Source organism: Mytilus trossulus, chromosome 2 (genome assembly GCF_036588685.1).
Source record: "Mytilus trossulus isolate FHL-02 chromosome 2, PNRI_Mtr1.1.1.hap1, whole genome shotgun sequence".
Taxonomy (NCBI): domain Eukaryota; kingdom Metazoa; phylum Mollusca; class Bivalvia; order Mytilida; family Mytilidae; genus Mytilus; species Mytilus trossulus.
In genome coordinates, this window is record NC_086374.1 from 85058033 (window position 1) to 85074969 (window position 16937).

At 32.6% G+C, this 16937-nt stretch overlaps 2 protein-coding genes across 2 annotated transcripts in view; one reads left to right on the top strand and one right to left on the bottom strand.

The window, feature by feature from the left end:
* Positions 1-765: 765 nt before the first annotated feature.
* On the bottom strand, positions 766-5333 carry LOC134706042 (uncharacterized). Its single transcript, XM_063564751.1, has 2 exons — positions 4045-5333; positions 766-1820 (listed from the first exon to the last, which is right to left on the bottom strand). Exons 1-2 carry the CDS (start codon positions 4811-4813, stop codon positions 766-768), a joined length of 1824 nt encoding a protein of 607 aa, XP_063420821.1. The 5' UTR covers positions 4814-5333.
* An 11425-nt stretch (positions 5334-16758) lies between these two features.
* The window catches only part of LOC134706043 (uncharacterized), a 109045-nt gene continuing 108866 nt past the window's right edge, over positions 16759-16937 (top strand). The window contains exon 1 of the mRNA XM_063564752.1: positions 16759-16842. Within this exon, the coding sequence (XP_063420822.1) occupies positions 16759-16842 (84 nt within the window). The remainder of the gene's footprint in view (positions 16843-16937) is intronic.

Sequence of the window (16937 nt, forward strand, 5' to 3'; positions counted from 1 at the left end):
CTATTTATTAGAACAAAAATCTAAAACTCACTAAGAGCTAAAACATTTTCATATAACATACAAAAAAAACCCAGCATACTAAATAGTAAAACATTTACATATTAATACCTTGATGTAACATTTGGCTTTCTAGGGGGCTACTCATTACAGTTTTTGAAGAATAACATACACAAAATATATATAAGTTATGCCTGTGGTAGATCCGAGCAGACAAAACATACGAAAAAATATATATTACTTATGCCTGTGGTAGATCCGAGCAGACATAAAATACAAAAATATAAATTACTTATGCCTGTGGTAGATCCGAGCAGACAAAACTAATTTCGAGAACCTGTGGTAGATCCGAGCAGGTGAATGCGAATAAAAAATAGATTCTGCGGTAGATGCCAGCAGATTACCTAATGCGAATAAAAATAGATCCTGCGGTAGATGCCAGCAGGTGTACAAATGTACTTAATAATTTTAAATATGTATAAATGAATTGGGGGAAAATAATTTCCCTGAAATTATGTTGGCCAAAATGAGCGAAATTAAAGAGTGAAAGCCCCCAAGAAAAGATACATCAAATATGTAAAAAAAAAAAAAGTAACTTATAAATGTATGTACATTGGATCTATATGATAAAACAATTAAATAAAATAAAAAAAAAAAAATAAAAACTAATACAAATATATAAAATCTGTACATATACATATATTTAACTTCACAATGTGTGCCAATAATATGAAATGATGTATAAAATCTACTAAGAGAAATGTTCCCTTAAAAACACATTTTATCTTGAGCTGCATGTATAGTTTTAGGGTTGGTTCTAATATAATGTATGTAACAATCAGATGACCATCTGCCTAGAGTTTGAATAATGTGGTCTTCTATTCCTGCAGCAGCTGCAGATGTAGCTGCTCCTATTCTAAATGAATGCCCACAAAATTTATCATCTTTATACCCAAGTCTAAAAAGTAAATTTCTCAGCAAAGAAATAAAACGATCCCTTGATAAGGGAGTATGGTCATAAGCATCATTAACGAACAAAGGTGACTGAGGCTTAGCTCCTAAATTAGTTCTGAATTTGATATATTTACTCAAAGTAGCTACAGGGTGAAAAACATTGTTTTCAAAAATAGTAATATTTACACCTTGCCTGAATGGATCACACTTAGAAGAATGTAAATGGAAAACTAAATTTTTTAGTGACCCATCTAGAGAAATATCTTGAATTGAAACAATGTTATCCTTAGAAAAATCTTTACTCCGACAAGTAAATTCTCCACATCTGAGGAATCCAAAAAAAGCTAAATTAAATGCGCTTTCTAGCATTAAATCAATCAATGGAGAAAATACCCCTGACCTCAACAATTTACATAGCTCTTTTAAAATTGTAGAAGTAATAGGCATTCGCTTGGGACGTATATTACACTGAGACTTTTTTAAACCTCTTAGAATGCACTGCAAACGAACCGTATTTGCTAGCGGGTCAGAATGACCCTGTTTTAAAAAGTAGTGTCTTATACCTGCTAAATACAATTTAACAGTTGAATGTGCTAGTTTTAATGAATTTTTACAAAAGGCAACAAAGAAAATTAAACAATTCTCATCTATAAATGGCAATGCATTTAAAAAACAGTCTTTTCCATTCATAACCATAAAGTTTTGAAAACATTTAACACCAGTCATATAAGCTTGCTTTGTACTCTGACAAAGGCTGGCTTCCCATAATTCCTCAACTTGGTGAATCAACTCATCATTAACTGGGATGGCTTCAGGCAAGGTGTTGGTTCTTGATCTGCCAGTGGTTGTAGTGAACGAAACTTCCTCATCTGATAACGAGAAATAGAGTCTGCTACAGTGTTTTCGACACCAGCAATATGTTGTGCATGAATGACAAAGTTATAAAGAGCAGAAAGATAAGTTAGTTTCCTCACAAGTTTCATTATACTCTGGATTTTTGATCTTCCTTTGGAGATAATCTCTACAGTACTTAAATTGTCACAGTAAAATAAAATTCGTTTTCTACTCCAATTGTGACCCCATAGAGCACAGGCCATCACTATAGGGTACAGTTCAAAGAAGGCCATAGACGTTTGCTCATGTAAAAGTTCTGATGTAAATTCGCCTTGAAACCAACTTCCCTGATAGAATCCCCCGAACGATTTAGGTGTTGCGTCTGTGTAAAGTTGAATGTCTGCAGCTTTAATAATGTCATCATTAATAAAAAAAGATATTCCATTCCAGTTTTTAAGAAATTGAGACCACATTGCCAAATCTGATCTGCAATTCTTAATATGTACATGATGTGACAATTTTTTAACAGTTGTTGAAAGCTTAATCAAGTGAGACACAAATGATCTGCCTGGTAAAATAACTCTACTTGCAAAATTTAAGTGTCCTAGCAGACTTAAAAGTTCTCTTTTGGTACATGTATTACGTTTAGAAAAAGATTCAATAACTTCTTGAATTCTTGCAATTTTCTCTTTAGGCAAACGTGCCTCCATCTTTATAGTATCAAGAAAAATACCCAAATATTCTAAAATGACACAAGGACCTTCAGTTTTCTTTTTTGACAAAGGTATACCCAAAGATGAAAACATTTTTAACACATTGCTCATTATTAGCTGAGCATTATCTGCTCTAGGTACAATAATTAAAAAATCATCTAACAAATGTAAAATATTTACAATACCATAGTTATTTCTAGCTATCCAGCAAACAGCCCTGGATAGTGTATCAAAAATTTTGGGACTTGATCTACACCCAAACACTAATCTCTTAAAAAAATAAAACTTGTTGTTCCACTGTATACCATGATATGGCCATAATTCTGACTTAAGGGGAATAATTTTGAACGCATCGCAAACATCTGTTTTCAGAAGCCAACTTTTACTACCTAACTGCTTTATAATATGAGTAGCATCATCAATAGAAACATATTGTAAAGAAAATTCTTCCTTATCTATAAGTTCATTTAGACTCGGATTGTCCTCATCCTCATGTGGTGCTGAAAGATCAACAATTAAACGCCTTTTCTTACTATATTTATGTTCGGCTAAACCAATTGGATTTATGCGATAATTGCTAAAAGGAATATCGTTAAAAGGTCCAATGAGGTATCCTTTTGACACTTCAGTTTCAAGTAATTCTGACACGCAAGTAGGATTTGTAGATGCTGACTTCAAATTTTTACAAATAATAGACTTTGATGGGAGAGTCTTTAACCCAGTGTGAAAACCATATCTTAAACCGTTTATCAAATAATTTTTAAAAGTTGAGTCCGGATGCCTACATAACTCTTTTTCCAAAATATCTATATTAACAGGTGTAGAGATAGACATGTCAAAATTTTCAGGTGTCTCTAATTTCTCCTCTGTGTGTGGGGCCCGTTCTTTTGAGGCCCCTGAAACTCGTTTTTTGTCTGCTGGCAGTTGATTCTTGGATGATCCCCTTTGCAAGCCAAACACACATGGGCATTTCTACAGCGTGGCAGAATGCACCCCCTGTGTCCATTGAAATTGTTACAAATTTCTCTTCCAGAATGAAAAACCCTTTCCCTACCATATGTATCCTGGGAATCATTCATTTTATTTCCTGATGACCTTTGAGTTGCAGAACAAAATCCTGATGTGTGAAAGGTACTGCCACAAATATTACATGTGTTAGGCCTTATATTTGTGAATATATTACAAAATAAGGTATTGTTCCGTATGGACCAATCAACTGCCATATTATTGTATCGTAAATGTGCAGCTGAATCGAGGGAAAATCTCTTATGGTACTCGTAGAAACCATTGCCAGGGTATCGCGATGCAATGTCTACAATGTCTCTCTCATATGTGTCAAGCTCACTCCTACGATTGGGGAACGCTGAACACATAATGTTCTTGTAAATCCCAAACGCTTGGATAAACTCCCCAATGGACAAAGATCTGTTTAACCGTGGGTCAGGTTTCGTATGAAAACTAGAAGTTTCGCTCTTATCTTCCCCGTCTGTTGTACCCATTCCCACATAATACGGGATAAGAAGTGAGGATAGGTTTATGTCCATACCTGATATTATGTTTCTCCTTAATTGGGGTGTAACTGTTTCCACGAACGGCAAAGACTCGGCTGAATAGCCTCTTGGTGTTTGAACAAAACGGTTGTTCCTAATAGCTTGTTCCTCGCTGCCTGCTGCAGCCGTTGGCAATGAATTACTCCTTAGAGCAGAGTATGCTGTCTCCAAATTGAAGTTAAGACCATTGGCATTGACTTCTTCACTTCTCAGTTGATTTCCGGATGAAGCGAAAGTAGGGATCCACGTGTTTCCGGTTAGCGTTGTTGTTGTTGTTGTCTGTTCACGTGCGTCCACTGTTCTCTGTTCACGCCCGTCCACTGTTCTTTGTGAAATAAGAGTATTAACTTGGCCAGTTAATGTTGTTACATTATGTTGCAAGGACTGCACTGTAGTTGACAGTCTTGAAACAATGTTTATTAGGGTTCTATTATTTGTTTCTGCAGATGCATCTTGGGATGCCGCACTTCCTAATATGGCATCGTGCACGTGGTCGGTTGTTGTGTCTGTGGCAGTTGAATTCTGGGATCGCGCACTTCCCAATATGGTGTCAGCGTGGCCCTCGTTGTCTCTCCCCGCATCGGATCTAATATTTTGTCTTGACTCGCGGAGAAGTCTGACCAATGCCATTCTCCTCGTATTTGGAGGAATTCTTATCCCTCTTGTGTTTAGTTCTTGTCTAAGTCTAACTAGTGTCCAATTTTCAGGCATTTCCGGATCGTAATGCACGTTTGTCCTTGTCCCCGATCTACGAATTGGTCCCATGATAACGTAGGGTTTAGAATAAGCAGAATATAATCCACGCAACTAGAATCGTCTTTACGAGAAAATATGAAAGTTACAAATTCTGGAGAAAACGGTGTTCTATTTCAACAAGATAATGCAGCATGAACTAAAGTACCTTTGTTGCTGATTCTGAATGTTTTAAAAACGTAAATCCGTGTTACTGGAAACGAAAACACTTCTACTTAGTGAACGAGTGTCAGTTGAGAATAAACATACGAATACTGTATATGTATAAATCCAAATAGCAAATATAATAGAAGTAAAATCAAATTAAATCTCTGAGATACAAAAATGGCTGCTGTAACTGCAACAAGCTTTATAAAATGACCACCTATCCCTTCCCTATCTATAATGTGATTGGTCAAATCCTTATCTTATCTCTGTAGACAAATATAACTTATCAAAGTTTCTGCTAATATTAAACACCTGATAAGAAAGGGTAACAGATGATGAGGACATGAACGAAAATGTATAAACTCCAATTTAATGCATTAAATTCCCATATTTATATATATGTCTTATGTTAATAAAACTTGTTCATTCCCAAATTTATTTATTTTTTAATAAATAGTAACAAAAATCATTTTCTTTCTATCTTTATATTCATAATTATTTAACCCTTAAATTTTGCTACTTTTCTTATCAAAATGGGATAAAATGTTACAATTTCATCAAGTTCACTAATTATTTTTTAAAGTTAGATACTTATAAAAACAGAAATATTTTTGTTGGCATTCAAGGAATAGGTAACATATAAAATGTTGGCATTCGAGGAAGACACCAGTGTAAACACGGTGTTTTTTTTTAACAAATCGATAATTTCTTTGCCCAGGGATATGAATTTGACATTAAAAGTCCCTCAAACCTTTACAATACCCGGCCGTGTCATTTCCGTTTTAGCAGATCGAGAACACGACCTTTTAGGATATGCATGAATTACCATACGTATGTCCGAGCATTTGTTATAATGTATTAACGTGTGACGTAATTTATTTTGAACTCTTTTTTGGGGCGCTTTTTTTACCAATCCACTTAACAAGAAACAATGCATGATGGGCTACAACATGTTTACAATCAAACGAAAAGAAGTGTTATTTACTGAAATACAACACATTTATTCATGCTTTGCGGTATTATCAATTTCGCTTAGATTTTTTTTTGTATTCATATTTATAGCTTGTGATATGAAGTATTCTTTCAATGCTCAGATAAACGAAGAATTATTTCTATGCAAAGAACAGAGTATTAACTAACCCGATATAAAGTCATTTCTGTATGATTGCTGCTTGATGACACAGAGATTTCGGGTATTCGTCCGCAAGACAGCAACGTAACGACAGTTTTAACACAAAGCCAATTATCTTTAAGACACACTTACTAGTGTAAAGGTAACAGTCGGTGCTAACTTTCATAAAGACAGTTAAAAAAATTAGGGATCCTTGAATTTTGTGCTCGTAAACACAGGAAAGATTAAGAGGGGTTCAAATTTATATTGGGGTCACTAAATTTTCATCGCTTTTCACAAAATTGATTTTATGATATTATACCCTTTTTTATGAAGTAAAAAATAATTTAAATCAATAATTTATTTCTCTATAGGAAACAACAACATATAATCATCAAGCGGGACAATTTAAAGCCGATTATACGTTATGTTTCCTTCTCATTATTGAAGGCATTGTGGTTGCCTATCATTACTTACATCCATGCACTTCATTTGAAACTTTTAAAAAAAAAAATTATTCACACAGAAATCACAGCTTATTAGTGTGGGTGTAAGGGCAGGGAAGTTATATAAAATACAAAACTATTGAACCGTTGTTTTTCCCGTTTTAATGGGTTTACACTAGTAATTATGGGGCCCTTTATAGCTTGTTGTTCGTTGCGAGCCAAGGCTCCGTGTTGAAGGCTGTACATAAGCCTACAATGGTTTACTTTCATTAATTGTAATTTGGATGGAAAATTGTCTCATTGGCACTCACACCACATCTTCCTATATCTATATTCTATACACCTTAAGGGCGTTAGCCTGAATGTGTGCGTCTTTCTTACGCCAAAATAATGCAGAACGACAAATTGAATTATTAAGGACAGGGATTGATTGAATGATTGATTGATTGTTTGTTGCTTAACGCCCAGTGGCAAATATTTCATGCATATTCAGGACGAGAACATTGTCAAGTTCACAATATATACACTAGGTATGTTGATACGATAGAGGCCATCTGGGATGATGGTCAGGGAAATTTGGACTGCCACTGGAAGATGAGGATACCTTGTATAGGGACAGAAATTTTGCCTTGCAACAGGCCACCTACGGACCCCTCAAAAGAGTTGTTGCAAGGATTCTTAACGTGCAAAGAGCAAAAAGCGAGGCATCAGATTTCACGTCCCCCTTCTGACCGGACGTGACTGCGAACTTGATACATCCCGCACAGCGAAACGGACGCCCCATTTCGGCAAGCGTTTTACTGCCGGTCGGGAGAAGACTGGCCAAGTGACCATATTTCTATACCCCATTCACCTAAAGGACAGGGGGTTTCAATACTAACGGATTCCCTGTTAAGAAAATGTAGGTGATCTTTCAGCAATTTGATAATATGCTATTGAAATGCATATCCAATTTATTTATCGACAACTTTATGTCAAAAAAGGAAAATCATTTTGACAGAAAACAAAGACACTTTTCCTTGCATAATTTAATCTTAAATATTTGAAAATTGTTATAATAGATGGGTATTTCTTTTTAACTTTTTGATCACAGCCAAATTTTGTACAGTGTGTAGAAATACCACAAAGGACTTATTAGTGCACTGAAGGACTATACAAATCATTGGTGCATTAAGAACAAAGTTTTTGCACTAAGGACATTAAAACGATGTTATTAGACCACAAACATGGATATGAGAAGATATAAGTATATAACTCATAAATATAAATTTGGGTATCAATATATATCATAATTTTGAAATTGACTTTCTTTTTTATCAGCGCATGCCATGTGACCGAAGGTTTATTGCAAATTCCCAAACATCAATGTTCAGTCAACCTTATCCAATAAACAATTGTCATTTGATCGTGTCTAATTGATAAGTTTATGATAGTTGTAGAATAAACTTAATGATTTAGCGTAGTTTATTTTCAACTTGATGAAAGAATAATTTTATTTTATGTCCTTCTTAACAACACAGGAGTTTACATTTGTACATACTTTCATAAAAGATTGATAGACATTAAGATGGGAAAATGTGGCATTCGTGGGGATCTTAAAAACCCGGGGCCGTGTCAACGAAGCTGTCCTAGGACTAAGACATGTCTTAGGATGGTCTTAGGACACGTCTTAGTCCTAAGTCGGGTTAACGAAAGTCTCCTAAAATAAGATATGTCCTAAATTTGGTCCTAAAGTTAGGATGTACAATTAGGTGTCTTAGGATAGTCCTAAAGATTTAATCGTCCTAAAACGTAATAAAAACATCAAATATGACATAAACTCAATAACTAAAAATACTAATACAATATTAAACTATCATTAGATAAAATTAATACAAAAAAATATTGTTTAATGTTTGTTAAAAATTTAATTGTATTATACATGTATTAAATTATTTCGTGCTGCCTTTTTTGAAGCCTAAACAATACTATCATCATAAGCAACATATTTTAGATAATTCAAATATGGGGAAAAGTTTTATTCTTTTTTTTACCTAATCCTGATTCGATACATGTAATGAAATCGAGTGGACCTAAGGATAAAACTAGTTTATGTACTAAAATTGCACCACGAATATCGTAAAGTTTTGTGACCAATTAGTTTTGTTTTCGTATTAAATTTATTTATATCTTTTATCATATTTAATAACGTATTAGTATTCCGTAAAAAAAATAACTTTTATTTTGCGTTAATTGTTTTCTATATAAGAGTCATCCTCCCTCTCTTTACATATGGGTTCTAAAAAACAATTTAATCTATGTCATACAAATCTCTACATATATTTTCAATTAAATAAATGTGTTAGGATGGTCCTAGGACCATCGTAGTTAGGACAGTCCTAAGACAGCTTTGTTTTACATCCTAAGACATGTCTCAGACACGTCCTAAGACCATCCTAAATAATGTGCTAAGACCTATCTTAGGACATATCCTAGGATACTTTCATTGACACGGCCCCCGATTACATCATTATTATATTGTGTGGGAACGGAACTGTACGGTTTCTACATTTTCGACATTCGAAAATATAACAAGTTGCAACATGGAAAGTTTTCCAATAGTGAAACAAATGATACAATATAACGTTTCTTCTAGACATTCAAAACATTCTATATGTATATATGAACCAATCAAATAATAAACGACGTATGCATACAAACGTTTTTCGTCGAATGGAGGAGCTTTTAATATATCGATCAGAACTGTCACATAACAGCGATAAAAATGTCAATAATCATTGAAATACACATCGTTGAGTCCAGAAATTTTAAAAGTACTATTTTAGATGTATGGTCTTACCTGTCTGAAAGTTTGATAGCCATTGCATCAGTAGAGATTCACAAATTATAATGTTTTCAATATCGGATAAATTAATTGACTGTACAATCGCTTACGAGTTTACTGTACTATCACTTGGGCCTTTCCTGTACAATCGCTTGTCCAACTTATCAAAGCTTATTTTCAATAATGATGTGATATGATTTGCAATTATACAACTATCCATCAAATTAATTGGATGTACACATGTAAGCTATATTAGGCGACCATACCTTGTAATCGGCTATATATATATAAAAGGTCCCAACATAAAACAAATTTTGAACAATTAAATTCGACAACTAACGGCATTATCTAGAAAAAACAACAATTTACAAAAACAAAAATAAAATAATATGCCAGACATGAACCAACGGCAACCACTGAACTACAAACCACTTACTTGGGATTGACCCTGGATTTAAATTAGATCTGATCTCGCGTTTTTTGTCTTTTTTTTCAAAATACATGTTTTAAATTGTGACTATCTTTAGTTCCGAATCTTTCTATCATTCTAATTAATTTAGTTTGAATGAAAATAAAGAACTTGGAATTAATACACTGTTAAGGAGAAACTACATGTTCGGGTTATATTCACCTTAGTTCGTTTATTCAAGTTTGACATCTAACATCTTAATCCGTAATCCACATTTACCTGACAACCTTGTTTATTGTATTTTATCAATCGAATATCCTCACTCACGAGACTGAGACAAATATGTTATTTGTAACAGTATTTATCAAAACTAAATGATTGAAAATATCTTTGTAGAATATGAATATGCCTAATAAGCGAATAATTATAATACATAGATTTCAACATTGGAGAGATTACTGATAAGATGTCCAAAATATATTTTTTTTATGTACATGTATATTGCGATTAGTGCTTTATAGTATATCAATGATATTGAATGCCCGCTGACACTGCTGGTTTGAATTTTCTGACGCAAGTATAAATTTAAGAAAAGTTTATAGTTTCTGAATATTTTTATATTCAATATTGTATTATTATTAACATTTTAAAGTCTCACCACTTACAAACATAAAATGAGAATCACAGAACTAAACAAAACATATAAACATTTGTATTGTATGCATCAATCTTTAAAAGATAAATGAGAGCCGCATAAGACACAATATATACATATACATTTTTTTTTACTCATTTACATTCAAAATTTACAGTGTCCGTATACTAAATGAAATGAAACATCTTTTTTTCTTTAAGAACAAGTGAAATAAAATGCCGTTTCTTTTCAATTAAATATTGTTGATGTTTTTTGGCACCTATTGCAGCAACATTGTCGTTATTGAATAAGTATAAAAAAAATCGCTATTTGACATTTATAAGATATAAATGTAAAGCTTAATGTATCATGATATGTCTATAATGGGCATTTTAGAGGACAAGAATATAAAAGAGAAGATGAGGTATGATTTCCAATTAGACAACAGTGCACAAGAGACCAAAATGACAGAGACATTAACAAAATTTAATATAGGTCACCGTACGGCCTCCAACAATGAGCAAAGCCCAAACCGCATGGTCAGCTATAAAAGGCCCCGATATGACAATGTAAAACAATTCAAACAAGAAAACTAACCGCCTTATTTATATAACAAAAACAAAATGAACGAAAAATAAATATGTAACACATAAACTAAGGACAACTACTGAATTACAGACTCCTGACTTGGGACAGACACATACATAATGTGGCGGGGTTAAAATTGTTAGCGGGATCCCTATTCTCTCCCTAGCTAATCTCGGTCAGTGGTATAACAGTACAACATAATAACGAACTATAAAAATCACTTTAAATATGTTTAAGGTTGTACTTAGTTGAGGTTTTGGAATTTGTGTCGAATGTTCGGACTCCTTGGTGTTTTTCCATACAATACAATGTAAAATATTTTGCCCAATAACACCCATTTATTTTTTCATACAGACTTAATAGCTCATGAAAGGTCATTTACCAAAATTTTAGAAGATTCTTAATTTTCTCTCTTTTGTTTTGAGACCTAATAATAATAATGCAAATATAAAGTAAAAGTCCGAGTCATCCTTTTCCCGCCATATTTTAAATCTCAAATATCTCGAAAAAGAAGTCCATGACCTATCAATATTTTTAGCTTATTTGTATGATGCTCTACCGGCTTAAAGTATCAATTTTAACTTCTTAATTTATTAATTTTTACCTAACCTCACCTAAGTACATCCTCAACTCTTCAGATGTACAAAAAGATGGAGGGGTAGAGTGTAATATTTGTAACTGGGCGTTAAGCAACCATGAATCATTTAATCTATTCTTTATATTTTCATCTCTTTATTCTGTAATGTAAAGTGCTTATCCCATTATCGCCTTAATTTCTGTAAACTCCCTTTATTTACTTTCATAACATCATATACATGTATGTACATGTACATGGTATTTGAAACAGGAACTGTTACAATACATCGTCGTATATTACAAAAAATGCGAATGGAAATGGGAAATGTGCCAAAGAGACAAAAACCCGACTATAGAGCAGACAAAAGAGGAAGGCCTATTTGACGGGTTTCAATGTAGCGAGAAAATCGTGCGTTATTGTATGCACATGCTTGGACTTATAGATGCATATAATTGTACAAGTCCAAGATTGTGTTATAAAGTATTTCTTATAAAAATACAGGAACATTTTATTGAAAATTATGTTCTAGACAATGCCAATCCAATCTTTCTTTCTATTTTGTTGAAGAGGGGGAGAGGGAGAGTGTCAGGATTTTTGTTGGTTTCTTTTCAACACAAGAGCAAAATGCAACATTCAGTTTTAAAAACATATATTGTAAGAAAAAACAAGTTTGTTGTTGAATAAAATCACAAAAGGGACAGCTGCGAAATATAAAAAAAATGCAAGAAATTGTAATACGATAATTGTATTATGAAGACATGCATATCTGTACTACTTACCACTTAACATTTATGTTGTACGTATTCATTTAAACAAATAGAGATTTTAATTTGTAATTTATTTCCTGATCAGAAGATTCTATCTGTTACATGTAATCTATACATGCTAATCCAAACACACAGATGTCAATATCTGCAAATCTACCGGTAATTATATAAGTTGTCATCAATATAACTTCTGACGAACCATATTACATATTTCAATAGTTTAAATTGAAAACAACGTCATTTATTCATTTAGGCTTGATGAAGATCTCCATCCAATAACGAATGAATATTAGAAGATGTGGTATGCTTGTCAATAATTTAATTCACCGTACATGTGGAATACCGTATGGTAGTTTTTTTGTCTAAAAAAGAATACATGTACTACATGTCTTTGATTTAACAAATGAGAAAAGATCTAGCATAAAAACGTGAATCTCAATATAATTTAAAAATTGAGGAGAAAGCCAGAATAAGACAGTTATACAATTTAAATAATACCAGTCTTAATTAAAGTTTTATTACTTGGAGGTATACTGTTCCCCTTCTCTTAACCTACAAGAAAACTTCACGAGAGCCGTATACATATTAAATGACTGAAGCAATTAGAATTCTTAAGGATATTCAATTTGTTTCAATATTGCCGAAAACTGAGATTACTCTAACTGTTATACATGTAGTAGTCTCAGCCGAACTCAATACGTAATATTGTTAATATAAAGTGTGACAAACCAATCAAAAATTTCATGTTTGGAATTATTCATGGTTCACTAGTATTCCTTTCACGGATTTGGCTATACTTTTTGCACCTTTTGGATTATAGCTCTTCGTCTATTGAATAGGCTTTTGATTTCATATATTTTGTCCTCGAGCATCACTGAAGAGACAGGTATTGTCGAAATGCGCATCTGTGCAAGAAAATTGGTACCGTTAATTTTATTCTATATTAACCAGTGACACGTGTCCTATTTTTTAAGAAAAGGGACAGAAAAAGTATGAAACAAAAATAATCGGTTTTTCAAAACTATATTTTCAAAATGCATTGCATAATTTAAACCGCTTTAAAGTGTTTCATTCTATTTTATGTTTGTGTGAAAACGAAAAGATGATAGCAAGTTAAACTTCAATGTTCATGACTTACAAGTATTATATTTTTTGTGAAATTGATAGATGAGCGGTTTTAATAAATACCGAACATAAGAATATAGCGTAAACATCAATTAATGGACCTGCAACCCAACGAGAAAATTATAATTTCAGAGGCAGCTACATGTACATGTATAACTAATTTTGAGTTAGAGAAATCATTCAACATATTCAATGCCATATGATTCTATTCAGATTTGTGCGTTTTTCGATTTACGAATAAGTCAATAAGAAAAAAAAAAGTAATTGACGCAAAAGAAAAAAGAGATACATGAAATAACGAATTAACATAAGTTTACAAATACATACCTCGGTGCATTAATAAAACAACATTTGAACTTATTCATACATTTTTTTCTTATAATTGTAAAATTTTATGTTTATGTACCGGATATAGAGTTCTTCTGAATTTTAAAATCACTTGAATGGGTATTCCTGGTGTAGATTTATGTATCACACGTGCTATCTACATGTACAATATACGAAAATGACACGGCTGGGTATTGTATAGTTACTGTAGGTAGATTACTGGCAGGTGTATATCACCGGGCGAAGAATAAACTGATTTGTGAAAACGGTTAGGTGTAATTTGTCATTTTTTTAAGGTTTGAATTGCGCTATCTCTTCTTTTTTATAATATGAATTGCGCCAATAAATGGAACTTGACACATTCCCCATTTCCATTCTCAACTTTATTAATTGTGTCATATTTGCCTCGAAACGATTAACCTATTTACACGTACATGTAACATTAGAACACTGTTAAATAACTTTATAATTACTAAAATTCGGAATTATGTACTTCTCCTTCCGTATGCCATGTTTTTTGTGTCAATTATATCTTTCCATCAGGTCCCTAGTGAACTTTTTTGTCAGTCTAAGCGTACTAAGGAGGCCTTTTCAGTCTGCAGTATCTGTACCTGCATATAAATACCGAAAAGGACCTCCTCAGTGCACTAATTAAGAAGAAACATTTGAAAACAAGTCTATAATATTTGTGCAATTAAATGATTGTTTTATTGGCGCAAATGAATGTTGCAGTTTTTACAATAAAGTGATGCGAAAAAGAATTGGCGTAATTAAATTGGGGCGCAAATTAATTCTTTTTTTAGCCAAACTGGATATCGGCCTTCAAAACATTGTGTATACACAAAACAAAGCAATATTTATCTTTTACGCAGTCTAGCCGGAGAATAAAGGTTTTTGCAATTTGTGTAGGATTTTTTTTTAGAATGTAATGAACAAGTAAGAAGATCGTTAGAAACCTTAAGTGAATCGGAAAATGAGCTATGCACGATGAAAGGGAAAAATTCGGTGCGCCGAAGGAAAAAATCATGGATGAATGTGATAATAGTAAAATTTCAAGTCTTTAAATAACATCTATTTGTAGAACTGATTATTTTGGTCCTTCAATTATGTGTAGAATAATAATTAAAAAAACCCAACATATTATTAAGTCTCTTTCATATTAATACTGTAGATTTGTATTTGATCATCGATTGCAAACATAACGTTCAGTGAGAAATATTTCATGTATTCGTACATAGAACAAATCCACTTTTTTCCGAATACAATTAATTGGTTATTTGGGTAAAAGATTTGCGATAGAATAAGTGAAACTTAGCCAGAAGCTTACTTTTAAGATAAAGAAATAAAGAAATATAAAAAAAGGTAGAGTTTTAATTCTGTATTTTACTCATAATGGACTTACGCACTTTTTACAGTCAATACCGAAAATATGAAATACATCGATTTAAATTATGTACACAATAAATATTTTCTGTGTAGTTTTCTGTGTCTACGTTTAAATACGAGTACGATAGTTAACTGTATAATTTGTGTATGTATTTGATCCTATGAGCTCTATATTTTCCTACGGAATAAAGAATTATTACAGTAAAAAAAAAGAGAAACGGTAAATATCCAAGAATACATTTATAAGTTTCGTAAATAATTGCAAAGGACCACACGTTACTTTCATGCAACGAGTTTTCATAACACTTGGCAATTTGAAACGCATATATATATGTATGTGATAAATATCTAGTGCCCCGTGTTAAGAGAGAGCCATATCTCTTGCACGTTAAAGACACCCTTTTAGATTTCGAAAAAGAGTAGGCTAATGCCGCTACAAGGCAGCACTCGCACCCTTAAAGTGGAAAGGGATTAATATAAGTTGCAAAACTTGTTTCCCAATCCACTATAAATAAATATGTTTAAACTAAAGATCAAGTGCATTTGAGCCAATTAATACCATGTTATACATCTAACTATTTTATTTTCAACAGATTCACAAGTTTTGCATTTTTAAACCGCGTGTGCATATATATTTTATTCATTCGTTTGTTTAAATTGTGGAGAATGCGACTTTACTAAGACTACCCATTTAAAGTTTGAAACACAAAACGATAGATACACCGAGGTCGTTTTGCTTGAGTGATTTACCTGTAAAAAGCCCGGGTCTCATACATGTTTAAAATGAATTAATGCATGTTTGAAATAGCTTAACAGGGGCGTGGCCTATTAGTTTGACGCAACTAACCACCAACTTGATTTCAATTGATTTACCGCAGAGAAATCTATTTAACGGGCGTTAAAATGAATTGATTTGAATTGAAATGAATTAAATATAATTTTTAAATTTTGTCAATCTTTATCAAATAATGATCAATCTCATTTAAATAGCGTTAACACGTTTTTGTCCGTTCAAGCTAATTTCGGGTTACTAGTGATATATATGTAGCAACATGAGAGAAGATTAAATTTATCAATTTTTTGGTCAATGGTTGAAGAAAAGGATAAAAGAATCTATATAGTCAAAACCCAGTAGAAAATTGGAAACAATCATGTTTATCTTTTGAATGATATGCAAATACTGTCTAATTGAGTTTGTTCCACAGGAAAAATGAAAGTGTTAGGTTAACCAGAAACTTATTTTGGTACATGGTTTTTTCTTTTATGGTTGTGGCCTGTTATCTATTTCTCACTCATTATGAAACAGGATTGCAGATGAAAATTGTGAAACAAAACCAAACCATAATGTTTTGACATTTTTGCAAGCTAACAAAGACAGATATTAGAAAAATGTTTACTAAAATAACTTTAAATCATGGGTATACAGATGCCTGAACAATGCCACAGAAAAAAAATTTGACCTAAAATAGTTGTTATTAATATTCCTTATCCTGCAGGTACAAGTCATTTTCACTTATAGTAAAATTTACATTTAATCTTTTACTGAAGATCCATTCAGTGTTTTACTGAAGAAAGCAAACAGTTTCCTGCAGAAATTTTCCTTGAAAAAACTTAGGATGGGATCAATCATAGATTTTCTGGGTAAATTAAAAATGGATGAGTCAATGCAGAAGTTAGCTGCTGTAATGAAGACAGTCAAGGTATTTATCTTTTTTTGCTAAAATTAAGTTATCAATTGTTCACTCTAGCACCCTTGTTTGCCGATTTAAATGATTACAGCTGATTGCATTGAGTG

Coding starts and splice junctions, on each gene's coding strand:
- LOC134706042 (XM_063564751.1), bottom strand. CDS start 4,813: ATGGGACCAATTCGTAGATCGGGGACAAGGACAAACGTGCATTACGAT. Junction 1,821..4,044: donor AAGGAGAAACATAATATCAG/GTATGGACATAA, acceptor TCTCGTTATCAG/ATGAGGAAGTTTCGTTCACT.